The sequence below is a fragment of the Spinacia oleracea genome, chromosome 6 (genome assembly GCF_020520425.1).
Source record: "Spinacia oleracea cultivar Varoflay chromosome 6, BTI_SOV_V1, whole genome shotgun sequence".
Taxonomy (NCBI): domain Eukaryota; kingdom Viridiplantae; phylum Streptophyta; class Magnoliopsida; order Caryophyllales; family Amaranthaceae; genus Spinacia; species Spinacia oleracea.
The window spans coordinates 91,408,315-91,427,910 of NC_079492.1; the positions used below are offsets into that span (position 1 = coordinate 91,408,315).

At 39.7% G+C, this 19,596-nt stretch overlaps 3 protein-coding genes across 3 annotated transcripts; 1 reads left to right on the plus strand and 2 right to left on the minus strand.

Annotated features, from left to right (window-relative positions):
- Nucleotides 1–755: 755 nt before the first annotated feature.
- On the minus strand, nucleotides 756–1,925 carry LOC130463361 (uncharacterized). Its single transcript, XM_056832468.1, has one exon. It carries the CDS (start codon nucleotides 1,923–1,925, stop codon nucleotides 756–758), a length of 1,170 nt encoding a protein of 389 aa, XP_056688446.1.
- A 4,884-nt stretch (nucleotides 1,926–6,809) lies between these two features.
- LOC110799163 (uncharacterized) lies at nucleotides 6,810–7,908 on the plus strand. The gene is made up of 2 exons (XM_056831590.1): nucleotides 6,810–7,682; nucleotides 7,773–7,908. The coding sequence occupies exon 1, from the start codon at nucleotides 6,900–6,902 to the stop codon at nucleotides 7,587–7,589; it is 690 nt and encodes a 229-aa protein (XP_056687568.1). The 5' UTR covers nucleotides 6,810–6,899; the 3' UTR covers nucleotides 7,590–7,682; nucleotides 7,773–7,908.
- Nucleotides 7,909–15,191: 7,283 nt separating this feature from the next.
- LOC130463362 (uncharacterized) lies at nucleotides 15,192–16,367 on the minus strand. The gene has a single exon (XM_056832469.1). It carries the CDS (start codon nucleotides 16,365–16,367, stop codon nucleotides 15,192–15,194), a length of 1,176 nt encoding a protein of 391 aa, XP_056688447.1.
- Between the last annotated feature and the right edge of the window lie 3,229 nt (nucleotides 16,368–19,596).

Below are 19,596 nucleotides of genomic sequence, written 5' to 3' on the forward strand. Positions count from 1 at the left end.
AGTACCATCAGTGCATTTGTTGCCTCCCCAAAGGTTCCCTTGATCGGATTCCTTGCTGACAATGGCCAAGTCCTCCTGACTTGAGGTAGCACTGGGATTGGGTCGCATAGAAACTCCAATTCTGGTGGTACTATGAACTGCCCCTTCTGTGCCTCCTTGCTTAGCATCCACCAGCGCAAGAATTTCTCCAGAATAGGGGAAAGAGCTTTGATCGTTTTGAGATCCGGCAGATGGACAGGTATCATCATACCTCCTTTTTTTGGCGACATTTCCGTATCCTGGTATGGGAAATCTAGCCAGTGTGGTTCCAGCATGAATTGACTTATCGCCGATGGGTTGACGTCTATCCATTGCGACGAGAGTCTGAGGGTGAACCTCATGTTGTTGATATGAAATTCCGGGAAAGTCGGGATCGGTGGTTCCTTGCAGACATAGTGGGTTAGAGAAAGATCTATAGTGGGTTCGATGATTGGAAAGGGGTAATCCAGTGGGAGAGGCTGGAAGGGAAGAAGGAATTTGGGGTTTGGTGTGTTTCGGCGATTGAAGTAACTGTGTATGTATGGTGGTGGTTTAGTGAAGTCTGTTTCCTCCTCCGACTCGCTTCCAAGATCGAAAATTTCCGTATCCACTTCGCTCGACATTCTTCCTGGTTTGAGGTTTTTCTGGGTGGTTTTGTGTTTCAGCGGGAGAAGTTGTGTTTTTGGTAGGGGAGATAGTGGGGATAGTGGGTTTTTGAGCATTTACCTCATTAGGTTTTACTGTTGAGGAGAAGGTGAAAGGTTGGGATCATACGACTGTGATTTGTTGGGAGGGGGGGGGTGGTGATAAATGGACGGCTTGGATTGGATTTGAAGGGCAGCTTTTGGTTGGCTTAGATGGAGGTGATTTAATTTTGGAGTTGAGGCATCAATGCTAGCCGTTGGGACTTCCCGTATAGCTTTGAGGGTTGGATCCACTTCACTGATGGGCTTCTTGTTTTGGGCTTTGTTGAGATCCTTTTTCCTCAGCTGGGCTGATAGTTTGGTAGTAACATTTTGGACCAAAATCGTATACCTTCCCGTTGGACCATTTGGTTTCTTCTTTTGTCCGTTGTGATTTTGTCTTTTCTCCCCTTTCTCTCCAACATTACCTTCTGCAGCAAACTTCGAATCAGCTTTCTTGTTTCTTGGAGCCTTTTTCCTTTCACCTTTCTTACTTCCCGCTGTCGCCTTTTTTGAAACATGAATCCAAGGGCCTTCCCCTTCTTCCTCTCTATCAACCCTTTTTGCTTGTGACACGTCTTGCCCTAAATTTTGATCACCATCAGCATCCCCTGTACTCCCTCCGTTCTTGCTTATCTCTCTGTTCTTTTTTTTCTGGGGGCATCTTTCATCTCCATGGCCAATGGTGCTGCATTGGTGACAGAATTGTGGTGTGTCTTCATAGTGTATGGGTTGTTTGAAGGCTCCTAACCATACAGCTTCCTTCCTCTGTTTTGCCAAATCTAGCAAAATCTGAATTCTGGCAAATCTTACTCTGTTTTGCTCAATTGTGTTCATATCTGTTCTGATAAAAGCCCCTATTTCATTTGCAATTCTATGCAGAATTGGTTTGGTGTGGAATTCTATTGGTAACTCCGGCAGTGAAACCCACACTGGTGCTTTTGAGATGACCGCTTGCGATGGTTTGAAACCTGGTGTCCAAGGTTGGACAAAGAGCATGTGGCCTGCAACAAACCACGGTCCCTTCGAGAGGATACCTTCTCTTGCCTCCTCCGAGGGTATCGTGACATTGTAAAAACCTTTCCCTAATGCTATGGATTGCAGTGGTGGAGTGATTTTCCAAATTCTCCGAAGTGATGACTTCAAATACTCAATTGAGAAGGACTTCCCTATCGCCTTTATAATGAGGGACCTTACCCATTTTTTCAGAGATTTTTGACGCATCTTCCTGGTTTAGGCTGATGAATGCTTCTATATCAGCGTCATAGTTGGATGGAGGGGTAGTGGAGACAATGTTCATTAACTGGGCGGGATTGAATTTCGGTTGGGTGGAGTGGTGGTGCTGATTTTGTAAGGTTTCTGCATAGGTTGGTTTGTGGGTTTGGGTTTGGGTTTGGGTTTGGTCAGGGGATGGGTGGTGGACGGTGGTGGTTGAAGAGCGTGCTAGCTGAACCTGCGTTTCCTTGGTGGGATCCGGTGGTTGTGGTGGGGGCTCTCCCTGTCTCTCGCTCTCTCTCTCTCTCTCTCTCTCTCTCTCTAACATGTTTTTTTTCCGAAATTACAAAGGTGGTTGTTAATTATCCAACAATCTCCCACTTGAAGACTAATTTTAATCTATCTTAACACTTTACTCCATGGAGTAAAAGTTTCTCGTATGTTACTCATGCATGCCAACTAAAGTGGAACACAACTTTAGTTTGTCAATAGTCACCACCTTTGTTAACATATCTTCCGGATTCTTAATTCCTTAAACTTTTTCCAATTTTAACACTTCATCCTCTAGTAAAGATTGGATAAATGATATTGAAGCCCAATATGATTTATTCGAGAATAGAATGCTAAAATCCTTTGCCAAGTGTATCTCACTCTAACTATCACTATATAAAACATTATTCTCCTTCTTGAATCCCAACTCAGTTAACAAAGGTTGAAGCCATATCATCTCTTTACTGGCTTCAGTTACTGCTACATATTTAACCTCTATAGTGGATAAAGCAATAATCTTCTGTAACTGCGACATCCAACTAACCGTTGTATTTCCAACTGTGAATATATAGCTAGTGGTGCTCTTTTTGTGGTCGACTTCACCTCCAAAGTCTGCATCGACATAACCTTGTACTTTTAATTCACCTTTTCCAAAGTACAAACACTTCTTTGTGGTACCTCGTAGATACCTTAAAATCCATTTCACTGCTTCCCAATGAACTTTTCTTGGATTAGACATAAACCTGCTAACAACTCCCACCACATGTAAAATATTTGGTTTTGTACAAACCATTGCGTACATCAAACTCCCAATGGCTGAGGCATAATGAACCTTTGCCATAAAATATTTATCTTCCTACGTCCGAGGAGACTGGTCCTTGGATAATCGAAAGTGACTTGCCAAGGGTGTACTAACTGGCTTGGAGTCACTCATATTGAATCACTGTAAAACACGTTTGATGTCCTCTGATTGAGATAACTGAAAAATACCTTTATGTTTATCTCTTAATTTGCATTCCAAGAATCTTCTTTGCTGGACCTAAGTCATTCATGTCAAACTCATTTGACAATTGCTGCTTCAACCTTTTAATATCATCCATATTTGGGGTGCTACTAACGTATCATCGACTTAAAGTAGTAAGATGATAAAACTGGACTGATATGTTTTAATGTAGCAACAGTGGGCAGCGTTGCACTTCTGAAAATCTGCCTTGTGCATGAAGATATCAAAATTTTTATACCACTGTCTCGGGGCTTGTTTTAGGCCATACAAACTTTTCTTAAGTTAGCACACATATTTTCTTTCTTACTTTCTAAGAAACCTTCTGGTTGATGCATATATATCTCTTCATCTAGATCCCCATGAAGAAATGCAGTCTTCCATCTAATTGCTCAAGCTGAAGATCTTCAATGGCAACAATACTCAATACTGTTATGATGGTATTGAGTTTCACAACAGATGCAAAAATGTCATTGTAGTCAATTCCTTCTTATTGTTAGAATCCATTGACTACTAATCGAGCTTTGTATCTCTTAGAACCATCATGCTCCTTTTTCACTCGATGTACCCATTTATTGTGAAGGGCTTCCTTACCTATGGGTAACTCAACTAGTTTTCATGTCTGGTTTGAGATTAAAGATTGCATCTCATCTTTCATTACAAGCACCCACTTTCTAGTATCAATGGTCTGACATGCTTCATTATAGCATTCAGGGTCTCCCTCATCAGTCAATAATAGATAATTCATATATTTTCTGTTAGGCACATGTGGATGAGTAGTCCTCCTCAATATTGGTGCTGGACTAGAAGGTTGTGGCATTTTGGACTATGGAATAGTGATTTGTCCAATGGATTCATGTTGTTGAGGTTCCCTTACAATTGACTATGTAATTATACTACATAGGACATAAACTTCATCAACAAATATCGGCTCACTTTATACTGAGTCGCTGGCGTCAGTTTCATGTCTATCCTTGTACAGAACTCTTTTATTAAAAATCACATCTCTGGTACGGATCACCTTTTTGTTTTCATCATCGCATATGCGGTATCTAAACTTATCCCCACCATAGACAATGAAAGTACATTTCTTAGATTTAGGATCAAGCTTGTTCCTTCCTTGATCACTAATATGCATATATGCTACACAACCGAATACCTTTAAGTGAGATAAACTTATCTCTTTTTCACTCCATACCTGTAGGCGGGTATTTTTCGTACGTTGCTTTCCCTTCCTACGGGGGCGGTTTTAGAACCTTTGTATTTTTGTACTTTGAAGGAGTCGCCACCAAACATTGTTTAGGGTCTCATTTGGAAAGACCAAAAAGATGACTCTATTAGGATAAGGCTTTGAATCTTCGAAACGGATGAGTGAGATCTGGGCAAGGGAATGAGATACTTATTCCGCGAGCCTTAGAAATAATTCAAGTGCGTGACACAACATTTTCGAAAATACCCTAGTTTAGACTATGTGGGTTTGAATTTAGGACAAATAGAATTTCTACTTTGTATTGTGGCCACTTTGCTTTAAAGTTAATTTAAGGGAACCTAAGATCGGTTTGTCCAAGAAATTATCTTTGTTAAGCGTGGTGTAACCTTGCATTTTGTTGAATTTAGCATGTGAGGTGATGAAAGCGATAAGAAAGTAAAGCAACATCACATTTGAAAATAAGTGCGGAATTAGTAAATACAAGACCCCCTAGAAATGGACTAGGAAGTAGAACCACAATGCCTAGAAGGACTAGGCAAGTAAAGTTGCATAATTGAAAGTGCAGAATTGAAATGCGGAATTGAAATTGCGTAATTGAAAGGTGCGGAATTGAAAGGTGTGGAAGTGAAAGGTGCATAATTGAAATTGCGGAATTGAAATTGCAATATTGAAATTGAACTTAAGCACATGAGATCCGCACGCCAAACGGCTACTTAAAAATAAGTGCGTCCGACACGGATTCAAAGCTAAAAAAAATCTCAACTTTAGGATGAATTGTTCACCCAAAGTATCCTAGATTTTGCACATAGAACTTGAACTTGAAGGGTTTGAAACTTCAAATATTGAACTTGAAATGTTGAACTTTGAAATATTGAACTTGAACTTGAACTTGAAATATTGAACTTGAACTTGAAATATTGAACTTGAACTTGAAACTTTGAACTTAAGAGTCTTGAATCTCAAAGATCGGACCTTTTAATGTTGAAAAGGCTTAATCTTTGATGTGCTCTTACTTTGAAATAATACTAGTTTAGGGAAATGATTATGAACAACCCTAAACATTATTGGATCTTGAAATTTGAACTTGAAATTTGAAAAGTGGAGTCTTGAATCTCAAAGACTAAACCTTTAAACATTAGAAAGGTATCATCTTTGATTATTCCATATTTTGAAGATGATTCTAGTTCAAGGAGGTGATTACAAACAATCATGAACATCATTGAATCTTGAAAGTTTGCATTTTGTGTCACAATAAGTTTGGATTTTGAAAGAAATGTATGATTGTTGTAAGTGACATTTTTAAGATTAAAAATGCCAACCTACTAATCATTTTTGAAAGAGAAAAAATCAAAGAAACATAATTGATTATGGTGGGATTCAGAATTACCTATTTAGGTTTAGGCAAAAATTCCTTTTAGAGCTCCCAATTGCTTAGAACTTGAAATATTGTATGAGATTTTGAAGGTTTTTTGGATTTTGATTTGAGTGGCAATTTTTGTATTACGACGTTGTGTTTCGATTTTGCCTCCCCATAATGCTCAGATTTAGGGGTTTTTATATGAGGATTTGCTGCTAAACGCCAGCCAACGCAGCGCAGCACGCAGCTGGCAGCGCCCAGCGCTGGTGACGTGGCGCAGAAGCCGCCAAAACAAGGACGCGGGCTCTGTCCTTGCTTTGTCTTGTATTGGTGTACCTTTGTACTATTTGTACGAAGTTGGCACGTAGTGATTTCTTGGGGATTAAGGCTTGGTTGGCGTCTAAAAACAAGCCGTTTCGGGTTTTTGAATTTCGGTTTTACGGGACGAGGCCTGGCATGCTCGGTTTTGTGGGTCGGCGCCCGAATTTGGATTGCTTAATGTCATTTTGACTGGAAAAGGCCTTGTAAAACCAATGGGATAGTCCATTGGGTGAGATTGTACTTGGATTTTGAAATTGATTTTTGGAAATTGTATTTTGTACCGAGTTCCGAAATGGGAACGACCTCGGGGATTGGATTTTGGCTCTTGGACTTTGGACATGTTCTTAGAATTTGGGATTTTCGCACGGAGTTTCTCCAACCGCCTAATAAGGAGAATGGTATCGTCATCATCCCAAAGGGGAGACACAAATTAGGTCTCTACAGAAGCCCCCACTTTGACTGAGCGTTCGGTTAGGAAAGCGCAAGTCAAAGTACTTCGAAAGGGACGGAGAATGATCAAGATGTTCTGCAATCAAGACCATTCTTTGTAAGCCGGTACCTGCACAAAACATGTGTTAGAAAAAAGATAGAGTCTACCTCCGTTCGGTTATGACGACTCTGACTTGTACTTGTACTTGTACTGCACTTCCGTCTTTGGTCTAGGACGGAGCTTGGCATCGAAAAGTAAATCACTTCAATGAAAACATTGAAGTAATGAGGGGTATTTGACATGAAGCTGCTGAAGACCTACTGAAAAGGAACTACAAGAAATGGTGTAGGGCATTCTACACTCCATTATCTTGTTGTGACAGTGTAGACAACAACATGAGTGAGGTGTTTAATGCATACATCTTGAGTGCAAGGCACAAGCCTATTATTACCATGTTGGAAGATATCAGAGAGGGTTTGATGGAAAGACTGCATAAGAAAAGAGATTTCATTGGGAAAAAGGAGATAATGTTGTGTCCTAGGATCCAAATTCAGTTAGAGAAACACAAAATTTGGGCTAGGGGTTGGAATGCATACTGGGATGGTGGGTTTTGCTATGGAGTAAGAGAAGGTGCAACACAGGTTAAGTATGTGGTGGATCTGAACCAACATACTTGCAGTTGCAATGCATGGCAGGTGAGTGGGATTCCATGCAAACATGCAATTGTTGCTATATGGAATAAAGTAGACCACCCAGAACAATATGTCAATGCATATTTCTGCAAACAGACCTACATGAAGGCATATGAATTTTTGTTAGAGCCTTTAAATGGTCCTCAAGAGTGGCCTACTTCTGATAGCATTGTTGTGGCTCCAAATGTGAAAAAGGTCAATGGAAGACCTAAAACAAAGAGGAGATATGGTGTTGGAGAGGTAACTGCATCTGGTAAGCTGAAGAGAACAGGTTGTTCTATGAAATGCAGCTTATGTGGTGTGATAGGCCACAACAAAAGGGGTTGCAAGAATGCCCCTAAGCAACAACAACACAGCAACAATCATGCTACTGCAGAGCAGACCACACCATAGCAACAACACCCAAGAACCAGTTCAGCTATACCAATGCACAATAGGGGTGTGGGTATTTATACCTACCCAAATGGGTATCAAAGAATAGCTACTGTAAGTCATTCAATATACTCAAATTCTTTCTTACATGTTACTTTACTGTACTGAAGCCAACTTGTTCCTAATTTGTTTTAATTAATGCAGCCTATATCACAACACTTCCCCACACCACAGAGGCAAAGACCTCCTGCAGCTTTCTATTCTGATCATGGGGGTGAGCAAACCATCTACTCCTTCCCTGCACATGACTTCCCATTGTCACAGACTCAACCAAGTCAAGGACACACAATATGAAGCCAAGCATTGCAGGATCTTGCAATGGCTAGAAGATTAGAAAAAAGACCATGAGGTTAGATTTTATTGAATTTAAAGTCTTCATTACATTTCATTAGTGCAGATCATTACATTTTACCTACCCACTTAACCCACTTAACTTAAAACAAACCAGATAAAAAAAAACAGAACCACTAGGATTACAACCCACACTTCACATTTCACACTAACAGGTCTTCTCATCTTGCTCATCACATAGTCTGCCTCCCTCTTCCTTGCATAATTGTTAGCTTCACTAAGTTTTGTCCTAAAACTATCAACTTCAGCAGCAAGGCTTTGTTTATCTTGCATTAACCCTAGTAAGACAATTGTTTGCCAAGTTGTTGGTTCTTGTTCATCAATCCATCTAAAAAAAATGCAACCCCTTCTGTTTGTTTCAACATCATAATCTGGACAAGCAATGAACCTCCTTCCAGGATTTTCTTTTGTCCATGCCTTTTGAATGGATACTGTGAATCCACAGTAGCACCTCTTAGGGTGTTCATTATCACCATTGTTGAACAAAGAGATAGCCCTGTTCATCATTCTGCAAATAAATTACGTTTTAATAATTTATTCCTAAATATGTTTAATTATTGTTAAAATAAGCTAATTTAAGATTTACAAAAAAATGGCAGAAAAATACCTTTTTATGTTGAGAAGAGTCAGCTATGGTGGAGCAACAGAGAAAAAACACAGAGCAGAAGATGGAGAAGAAAGAATTATTTTTTTAAGTGTTTTGTTGTTGTTTTGATGTGCATGGAATGTTAAATACTTTGTTTTTTGAGAGCCTCAACGGCTATATTTTTGTAAAAAGCTAACTGCAATGAATTTTCCTTTATTTAATTATTGGTAAATGGTAAATGTAACTGTTTTTTTGTCGTTTAGTGCCTTTTATTTAGTTTCCTTTTAATTTAAATGCATTTTAACGGACGTTAGTGACGGAAAACAAAAAGCAGCGGATTCCATCCAAACGCAGGGACCTAAATGCTCCTTTTGAAACTTGAGGGACCTAACTGCTCCTTTTGGCAAAGTTTAGGGACCTGCAGATCTATTTACTCGGAAGTGAAAAGGGGGGAAATAGGGTTGGGAACAGTAAAAAATTACCGCCAAAACATTATTAGGAAGGAACCAGAAAAAAAGTGGGAAGTTGGAAGGTTTCCACGTGTACACATTGAAAAAGTAAGTTGAAAAGGCTAAGTAATTGGAAAACGCTTATTTTCATCAAAATCATCTGTTTTCAATCATTAATCTACGTGTATATTAATTCTCCTTTTATTTTAATAATTTTTAATATTATTAAATGCATTTTAACGGACGTTAGTGACGGAAAACAAAAAGCAGCGTTTTCCATCCATTTTGAGGGACCTAAATGCTCATTTTGAAACTTGAGGGACCTAACTGCTCCTTTTGGCAAAGTTTAGGGACCTTCAGTACAGTTTACTCCACCTTACCCCCTACCCCTAAAATGACATGGTCCCCACTTATTTTACTTATTAAAATATCTTCCCAACCCCACTTGTTTTAGTACTTTATTTCATTCAATTCTTTTTCTTAATACTCGTGTCCGGCCAAGTGTATTTCTTAAATAAATACGGAGGGAGTAATACTTTAGGAAATTATACAACTTTCCTTATTAATCAAATTAGTAGGAATAACAATAATATTCAAAATAACACACAAATAAATTGATTATCCGACAAGTGTTTTTATATCGTAAAACGCTGCAAAACTTTTACTGAAAAGATAAATAATACACGAGTGTTCACAACACCTATTGTAACTCACAACACATAGACACCCCAATTACACCAAAGAATTTTTTTCTCTAAAAATTCTCTTAAAGCTTTTTTCTCTCTCTACTTTGTGTTTTCTTTTTGTTTTGGGATGATTATTACAAATAATAACCTACGTTTATATAGTTTTTAGTTTGCTAAAGATAACTTGTTAAATTAGCAAACCATTTCCTTCCTATCAAATTTAAGACAATGCATGCATGTATTCTAAAAAAATTCTAAGGATTACACTGCTTCCTTTTTTCTTTTCTTTTTAAATTTTTTTTAACTAAAATGATAGGTGGTTGTTTTTTTTTTTTTTTGGTGAAAATGAGTTACTTAATTACTTAAATACTTAAAAGTGCGCATACATAACAAGTTTTCAGCTAACTCCACTCCTTGTGGAGGTCAAAATACGGGCACATATCGCCCAATTACTTTGAAGCAAGCATGCTCCCAAAAAATTAGTATCATTGTTTGTTGAGATATCAGTAGCTAAACAGGGGGGTTCTAATTCACTGCCTTGATCCAACAGACTCAGCCGGTCCTTGGCCTTCCTTGCCACGTAATCCGCTTCCATGATGTGCTCCCTTCTTCTGAATTTCACCCAGAGGCTCTCGTGGATTCTTTGCAACTCCCTACATTTAGCATATAGGTTAGAAAGCCAAGAAATTGGAGGGTTGTCATTGTTTAAGTGTTCTACTGCTGATTTGCAATCTGTGAATATAGTAACATTCTGCCATGTCTTGTTGATGACCCAGGAGCTAGCTATAAGGATAGATTGAGTTTCTGCAGTAGCAGCTGATGTAGTGGTAAAGGTGCCAGCTATTCCAGCCATGAATGTGTGGTCTTCATTCCTGCAAATTACTGCATAGGAGGCAAGGAGAGTGGAGGAACAGAAAGATGCATCACATTTAACAAAGTAATTTGAAGGACTAGGGGAGTCCAAATGCACTGGTTTAATCTGTTGTGTTCCTTTACTCTCTATATTTCCATGCTCTTTAGCTAACCATATTGTTTGATGGCACCAAGGTTCAATACTCTTGTTTTCTTTTTGAAAAATCCATAAGTTTCTTCTGTTCCATATTCTCCAAAGGCAAAAGATGAAAATTGTTTGGCATGTGGTGTTCAAAATCAGGGATAAATCATTATCATTCAGATTATCTAAGAACCATTTTTCAAAATCAGAGTGAAGATGACTAAACTTGGGTTGAAACTCAATATTACTCCAAAATTCAGTAGCTCTAGGGCAGTGCAAGAACACATGTGCCATATCTTCTTGGGTATTAGGACAAAACTGGCAATTTCCATTAGGGATAATCTGTCTACTGAATAAATGGGATGCAGTTGGGAGTCTTCCCCAAAGAATAAGCCAAAGAAAAACTTTCAGTTTAGGGGGGCATCTGGCTTTCCAAATGCAGCTCCACTTTTCATTTGAGTGTGTGTCAGGGAATTGAGTGTTCCAAATGGTGTTGTATGCTGTTTTTGAGTCAAAGTGGAGTCCTTTTGAAAGGGAGCAGAAGGGGGCATCCTTACCAAATTGAGGGATGGGAATAGCTTGAATCCATTGGATTAGGTCAGTAGGGAGGGTGAAGGAAATACAGCTGAAGTTCCAGTGACCATCCCTCCTAATGTCACTAACAATATAGGCAAGTTCTTCTCTGGTTGGAGGTCCTTGTATTATAGATCTAAGGGGACCTTTTCCTGTCCAGTTGTCTAACCAAAGTTTTATCTGGGTTCCATCCCCTATACACCAAGCAGTAAGGTTCTTGTACATGTCCCACCCCTTTCCAACATTTTGCCAAATATGGGACCCTTTTGAGAAGGGGGCAGGATAAGGTCTATTGTCAACATACTTTTCCTTAACTATGCTACTGGCTAAGTTTTTTCCTGTGTTGAATTTCTAGCATAGTTTAGTCATTAACATTTTATTCATCATCACAGCTGATCTAACACTAAGACCTCCTGCTTCTAAAGGTCCACGGGCTTTGAGCCAAGCTACAAGGTGGGTTTTCTTCTTCTGAGGTTCTGAATCCCATAGTAAGTTTGCACAAGTTTGGTCAATGTTCTGGAGGGTTTTCTTTGGTAAGTACAGAACTTGCATAGAGTAATTAGCTATGGTAGTCAAGGTGGACTTTATAAGGACTAACCTACCAGCTTTGCTAAGACATTTAGCCTTCCAGGAAGCCAATTTGTTTTTGATTTTTCTGCAAATGTCTAGAGTTTGATTCTTGGTTGGCCTTTTGTCTGTCAAGGGAAACCCTAGATATGTTCCTAAGTCAGGGCTTGGTTGGACCTCTAGTGTATTACAGAAAAGGTCTTTCTGATTTTGGGGAGTGTGTTTAGAAAAGTAGATCTTGCTCTTGGAATTATTCATCTTTTGGCCAGAGCAGTCCCAGAAGTTCCTAAGAACATCCTTCATACCATTGAGACTTTTGGCAGAGGTATCTCCAAACAATAGCAGATCATCTGCAAACATCAAATGGATGATGGGGATGCCATTTCTCTTCAAATAGAAGGGTTTCCAATTGTCCTTAGAGGCAGCCTCACTAATCATATCAGCTAATTAAGTACTCCATACAGATAATGAAAACATATGGGGATATTGGGTCTCCTTGTCTGATTCCTCTAGAGGTTTTAAAGGAGGGGGAGGGCTTTCCATTCACAATGATAGAGGTGGCAGGAGAGGCAATACAGTTGAGAATAAGGTCTGTGGAATTTCTATCAAAACCTTTCCTTGCTAAGCAAAACCTAATGAAGTTCCACTCCAGTCTATCATAGGCCTTTTCAAGATCTATCTTAAGAGCAAACCACCCAAATTTCCCTTTTTTGGTTTTCATGGAGTGTAAGATTTCAGAAGCTGCAATGTAGTTAACTTCACAGCCCCTTCCAGGGAGGAAAATGTTCTGATTTGGAGAGATAAGGTCTTTCAAATGGGGTCTGATCCTGTTGACTAAGATTTTAGACACTATTTTATAGCTGGCATTACACAGGCTTATGGGTCTAAATTGTTTGATGGTTTTTGGGAGGGCAGTCTTAGGTATAATGCAGATAGTGGTATCATTAATGGACTGAGGGAAAGACTTTGTCTGAAACACTTTATCCACATAGTTATACAGGTCTTTCCACAATGCACCCCAGTGTTGTTGGTAGAAGTGAGCATGAAGCCCATCTATACCTGGACCCTTAAGGGGTCCTAACTCAAACACAGCTCTCCCAATTTTTTCAATATTAGTGGCATGGTCAATACTGATCTCATTAGAGTAGTGGTGGCTTTCATAGGGGGAAATGGTCTGTTTAGAGGTGAAGAGTGTAGTAAAGTAATTAACAATGTGAGGCACTAAATCTTCTCCTTGGATTTCCAGGCCCACTTCTGATCTAAGGCTAGAGATTTTATTCCTTCTTCTTCTTATAATGACAAACTTATGGAAAAAGCTAGTGTTTTTGTCCCCACTCTCAATCCAACTAGTTCTAGCTCTAGCCATCCAGAAGGCTTCTTCTTGCTCATAAATGAGGCCTAGCTCATTAGAGAGATCCTCATTTAGGTCCAAGAGGTGCTTATTGGTTGGCCTGTGTTCTAGAGCTCTTTGGATACCCATGATTCTAGCACATAAGACTTTCCTTTTTTTGAAAATGTTTCTTATATTGTCCTTAACCCAAGAAGACATGGTTTTGGAGATATTATTGAGTTTATTGACCAAGTCAGAGTTATCAGCATTTAGATTAACATCCACCATGGTTGAGAAACATGGTTCAGAGTACCATAATGGTTCCATTTTGAAAACATTTTGATGAAAATGATTTTGCAAACCAATTTTTTCTGTTACCAGTTTGATTGGATTATGGTCAGAAGCTTCTCTAGGCAAAGTAGTTACAGTAGAGTTAGGAAACAGATTAAGCCAGTGCATATTTATCCAAGCCCTATCAAGTCTTTGGTAAATGGGTTTATCTTTCTGTTTATTAAACCAGGTAAACCTGCTACCCACACAGCCAACATCAACTAACCCACATTCATTCATGGCATCAGAAAATCTATCTGCCCTATGTTGTTTGATCAAATTTCCACCCAATTTCTCTGATTGACAAGTAACTTCATTAAAATCCCCCATTACTACCCAGGGAATTGTAATCTGTTTAGACATATCTATTAGGTCATGCCAAGTTTTTAATCTACTTTTATACTTAGTACTAGCATACACAGCAGACAAGCAAAATTTAAAAGGGGGGGAAGTGTTTACCTCCACAATACCATGAATAGTGTGTAGATCCCTTCCAATCATCTGAAAATTGATGAAGTCAGGGTTCCACATAACTATGATCCCACCAGAGAGGCCATAAGGTTCAGCTAGCACATACTTCTCGAAGGGGGTTTTCTTCATGATTCTTTTAGTGTTTTTGGGGCTGGTTTTGGTTTCAGTTAATATTAGGATTTGGGGGAGGTGTTCCTTGAAGAGGTGGAGGATATTTGATTGGAATCCCCAGCGGGCAATTCCTCTGCAATTCCAAGCAACTATTATCATGGGATCAGGTGTTTTTCGAGTTCTGGAGAACTCCTTGATCTTCCTGTTGGTCAGAGGGTCTATCTTGTGTATGAACTCGTTGTTCCTCCTGCTCCATAGGATCTCCTTCCTTGCCATTAATTCCAGTTCCATCTCGCAGTCCCCTTCTTCCACCTCCTTTACTACTATCACTTTGATTTCCACTTGGTTGAACTTTTCCGTTGTCGCAAGTACCATCAGTGCATTTGTTGCCTCCCCAAAGGTTCCCTTGATCGGATTCCTTGCTGACAATGGCCAAGTCCTCCTGACTTGAGGTAGCACTGGGATTGGGTCGCATAGAAACTCCAATTCTGGTGGTACTATGAACTGCCCCTTCTGTGCCTCCTTGCTTAGCATCCACCAGCGCAAGAATTTCTCCAGAATAGGGGAAAGAGCTTTGATCGTTTTGAGATCCGGCAGATGGACAGGTATCATCATACCTCCTTTTTTTGGCGACATTTCCGTATCCTGGTATGGGAAATCTAGCCAGTGTGGTTCCAGCATGAATTGACTTATCGCCGATGGGTTGACGTCTATCCATTGCGACGAGAGTCTGAGGGTGAACCTCATGTTGTTGATATGAAATTCCGGGAAAGTCGGGATCGGTGGTTCCTTGCAGACATAGTGGGTTAGAGAAAGATCTATAGTGGGTTCGATGATTGGAAAGGGGTAATCCAGTGGGAGAGGCTGGAAGGGAAGAAGGAATTTGGGGTTTGGTGTGTTTCGGCGATTGAAGTAACTGTGTATGTATGGTGGTGGTTTAGTGAAGTCTGTTTCCTCCTCCGACTCGCTTCCAAGATCGAAAATTTCCGTATCCACTTCGCTCGACATTCTTCCTGGTTTGAGGTTTTTCTGGGTGGTTTTGTGTTTCAGCGGGAGAAGTTGTGTTTTTGGTAGGGGAGATAGTGGGGATAGTGGGTTTTTGAGCATTTACCTCATTAGGTTTTACTGTTGAGGAGAAGGTGAAAGGTTGGGATCATACGACTGTGATTTGTTGGGAGGGGGGGGTGGTGATAAATGGACGGCTTGGATTGGATTTGAAGGGCAGCTTTTGGTTGGCTTAGATGGAGGTGATTTAATTTTGGAGTTGAGGCATCAATGCTAGCCGTTGGGACTTCCCGTATAGCTTTGAGGGTTGGATCCACTTCACTGATGGGCTTCTTGTTTTGGGCTTTGTTGAGATCCTTTTTCCTCAGCTGGGCTGATAGTTTGGTAGTAACATTTTGGACCAAAATCGTATACCTTCCCGTTGGACCATTTGGTTTCTTCTTTTGTCCGTTGTGATTTTGTCTTTTCTCCCCTTTCTCTCCAACATTACCTTCTGCAGCAAACTTCGAATCAGCTTTCTTGTTTCTTGGAGCCTTTTTCCTTTCACCTTTCTTACTTCCCGCTGTCGCCTTTTTTGAAACATGAATCCAAGGGCCTTCCCCTTCTTCCTCTCTATCAACCCTTTTTGCTTGTGACACGTCTTGCCCTAAATTTTGATCACCATCAGCATCCCCTGTACTCCCTCCGTTCTTGCTTATCTCTCTGTTCTTTTTTTTCTGGGGGCATCTTTCATCTCCATGGCCAATGGTGCTGCATTGGTGACAGAATTGTGGTGTGTCTTCATAGTGTATGGGTTGTTTGAAGGCTCCTAACCATACAGCTTCCTTCCTCTGTTTTGCCAAATCTAGCAAAATCTGAATTCTGGCAAATCTTACTCTGTTTTGCTCAATTGTGTTCATATCTGTTCTGATAAAAGCCCCTATTTCATTTGCAATTCTATGCAGAATTGGTTTGGTGTGGAATTCTATTGGTAACTCCGGCAGTGAAACCCACACTGGTGCTTTTGAGATGACCGCTTGCGATGGTTTGAAACCTGGTGTCCAAGGTTGGACAAAGAGCATGTGGCCTGCAACAAACCACGGTCCCTTCGAGAGGATACCTTCTCTTGCCTCCTCCGAGGGTATCGTGACATTGTAAAAACCTTTCCCTAATGCTATGGATTGCAGTGGTGGAGTGATTTTCCAAATTCTCTGAAGTGATGACTTCAAATACTCAATTGAGAAGGACTTCCCTATCGCCTTTACAATGAGGGACCTTACCCATTTTTTCAGAGATTTTTGACGCATCTTCCTGGTTTAGGCTGATGAATGCTTCTATATCAGCGTCATAGTTGGATGGAGGGGTAGTGGAGACAATGTTCATTAACTGGGCGGGATTGAATTTCGGTTGGGTGGAGTGGTGGTGCTGATTTTGTAAGGTTTCTGCATAGGTTGGTTTGTGGGTTTGGGTTTGGGTTTGGGTTTGGTCAGGGGATGGGTGGTGGACGGTGGTGGTTGAAGAGCGTGCTAGCTGAACCTGCGTTTCCTTGGTGGGATCCGGTGGTTGTGGTGGGGGCTCTCCCTGTCTCTCGCTCTCTCTCTCTCTCTCTCTCTCTCTCTCTCTCTAACATGTTTTTTTTCCGAAATTACAAAGGTGGTTGTTAATTATCCAACAATCTCCCACTTGAAGACTAATTTTAATCTATCTTAACACTTTACTCCATGGAGTAAAAGTTTCTCGTATGTTACTCATGCATGCCAACTAAAGTGGAACACAACTTTAGTTTGTCAATAGTCACCACCTTTGTTAACATATCTTCCGGATTCTTAATTCCTTAAACTTTTTCCAATTTTAACACTTCATCCTCTAGTAAAGATTGGATAAATGATATTGAAGCCCAATATGATTTATTCGAGAATAGAATGCTAAAATCCTTTGCCAAGTGTATCTCACTCTAACTATCACTATATAAAACATTATTCTCCTTCTTGAATCCCAACTCAGTTAACAAAGGTTGAAGCCATATCATCTCTTTACTGGCTTCAGTTACTGCTACATATTTAACCTCTATAGTGGATAAAGCAATAATCTTCTGTAACTGCGACATCCAACTAACCGTTGTATTTCCAACTGTGAATATATAGCTAGTGGTGCTCTTTTTGTGGTCGACTTCACCTCCAAAGTCTGCATCGACATAACCTTGTACTTTTAATTCACCTTTTCCAAAGTACAAACACTTCTTTGTGGTACCTCGTAGATACCTTAAAATCCATTTCACTGCTTCCCAATGAACTTTTCTTGGATTAGACATAAACCTGCTAACAACTCCCACCACATGTAAAATATTTGGTTTTGTACAAACCATTGCGTACATCAAACTCCCAATGGCTGAGGCATAATGAACCTTTGCCATAAAATATTTATCTTCCTACGTCCGAGGAGACTGGTCCTTGGATAATCGAAAGTGACTTGCCAAGGGTGTACTAACTGGCTTGGAGTCACTCATATTGAATCACTGTAAAACACGTTTGATGTCCTCTGATTGAGATAACTGAAAAATACCTTTATGTTTATCTCTTAATTTGCATTCCAAGAATCTTCTTTGCTGGACCTAAGTCATTCATGTCAAACTCATTTGACAATTGCTGCTTCAACCTTTTAATATCATCCATATTTGGGGTGCTACTAACGTATCATCGACTTAAAGTAGTAAGATGATAAAACTGGACTGATATGTTTTAATGTAGCAACAGTGGGCAGCGTTGCACTTCTGAAAATCTGCCTTGTGCATGAAGATATCAAAATTTTTATACCACTGTCTCGGGGCTTGTTTTAGGCCATACAAACTTTTCTTAAGTTAGCACACATATTTTCTTTCTTACTTTCTAAGAAACCTTCTGGTTGATGCATATATATCTCTTCATCTAGATCCCCATGAAGAAATGCAGTCTTCCATCTAATTGCTCAAGCTGAAGATCTTCAATGGCAACAATACTCAATACTGTTATGATGGTATTGAGTTTCACAACAGATGCAAAAATGTCATTGTAGTCAATTCCTTCTTATTGTTAGAATCCATTGACTACTAATCGAGCTTTGTATCTCTTAGAACCATCATGCTCCTTTTTCACTCGATGTACCCATTTATTGTGAAGGGCTTCCTTACCTATGGGTAACTCAACTAGTTTTCATGTCTGGTTTGAGATTAAAGATTGCATCTCATCTTTCATTACAAGCACCCACTTTCTAGTATCAATGGTCTGACATGCTTCATTATAGCATTCAGGGTCTCCCTCATCAGTCAATAATAGATAATTCATATATTTTCTGTTAGGCACATGTGGATGAGTAGTCCTCCTCAATATTGGTGCTGGAGTAGAAGGTTGTGGCATTTTGGACTATGGAATAGTGATTTGTCCAATGGATTCATGTTGTTGAGGTTCCCTTACAATTGACTATGTAATTATACTACATAGGACATAAACTTCATCAACAAATATCGGCTCACTTTATACTGAGTCGCTGGCGTCAGTTTCATGTCTATCCTTGTACAGAACTCTTTTATTAAAAATCACATCTCTGGTACGGATCACCTTTTTGTTTTCATCATCGCATATGCGGTATCTAAACTTATCCCCACCATAGACAATGAAAGTACATTTCTTAGATTTAGGATCAAGCTTGTTCCTTCCTTGATCACTAATATGCATATATGCTACACAACCGAATACCTTTAAGTGAGATAAACTTATCTCTTTTTCACTCCATACCTGTAGGCGGGTATTTTTCGTACGTTGCTTTCCCTTCCTACGGGGGCGGTTTTAGAACCTTTGTATTTTTGTACTTTGAAGGAGTCGCCACCAAACATTGTTTAGGGTCTCATTTGGAAAGACCAAAAAGATGACTCTATTAGGATAAGGCTTTGAATCTTCGAAACGGATGAGTGAGATCTGGGCAAGGGAATGAGATACTTATTCCGCGAGCCTTAGAAATAATTCAAGTGCGTGACACAACATTTTCGAAAATACCCTAGTTTAGACTATGTGGGTTTGAATTTAGGACAAATAGAATTTCTACTTTGTATTGTGGCCACTTTGCTTTAAAGTTAATTTAAGGGAACCTAAGATCGGTTTGTCCAAGAAATTATCTTTGTTAAGCGTGGTGTAACCTTGCATTTTGTTGAATTTAGCATGTGAGGTGATGAAAGCGATAAGAAAGTAAAGCAACATCACATTTGAAAATAAGTGCGGAATTAGTAAATACAAGACCCCCTAGAAATGGACTAGGAAGTAGAACCACAATGCCTAGAAGGACTAGGCAAGTAAAGTTGCATAATTGAAAGTGCAGAATTGAAATGCGGAATTGAAATTGCGTAATTGAAAGGTGCGGAATTGAAAGGTGTGGAATTGAAAGGTGCATAATTGAAATTGCGGAATTGAAATTGCAATATTGAAATTGAACTTAAGCACATGAGATCCGCACGCCAAACGGCTACTTAAAAATAAGTGCGTCCGACACGGATTCAAAGCTAAAAAA

What these genes read in the sequence shown, in the direction of transcription:
- LOC130463361 (XM_056832468.1), bottom strand. Translation starts at nt 1,925, where the DNA reads ATGCGTCAAAAATCTCTGAAAAAATGGGTAAGGTCCCTCATTATAAAG.
- LOC110799163 (XM_056831590.1), top strand. Translation starts at nt 6,900, where the DNA reads ATGAGTGAGGTGTTTAATGCATACATCTTGAGTGCAAGGCACAAGCCT.
- LOC130463362 (XM_056832469.1), bottom strand. Translation starts at nt 16,367, where the DNA reads ATGCGTCAAAAATCTCTGAAAAAATGGGTAAGGTCCCTCATTGTAAAG.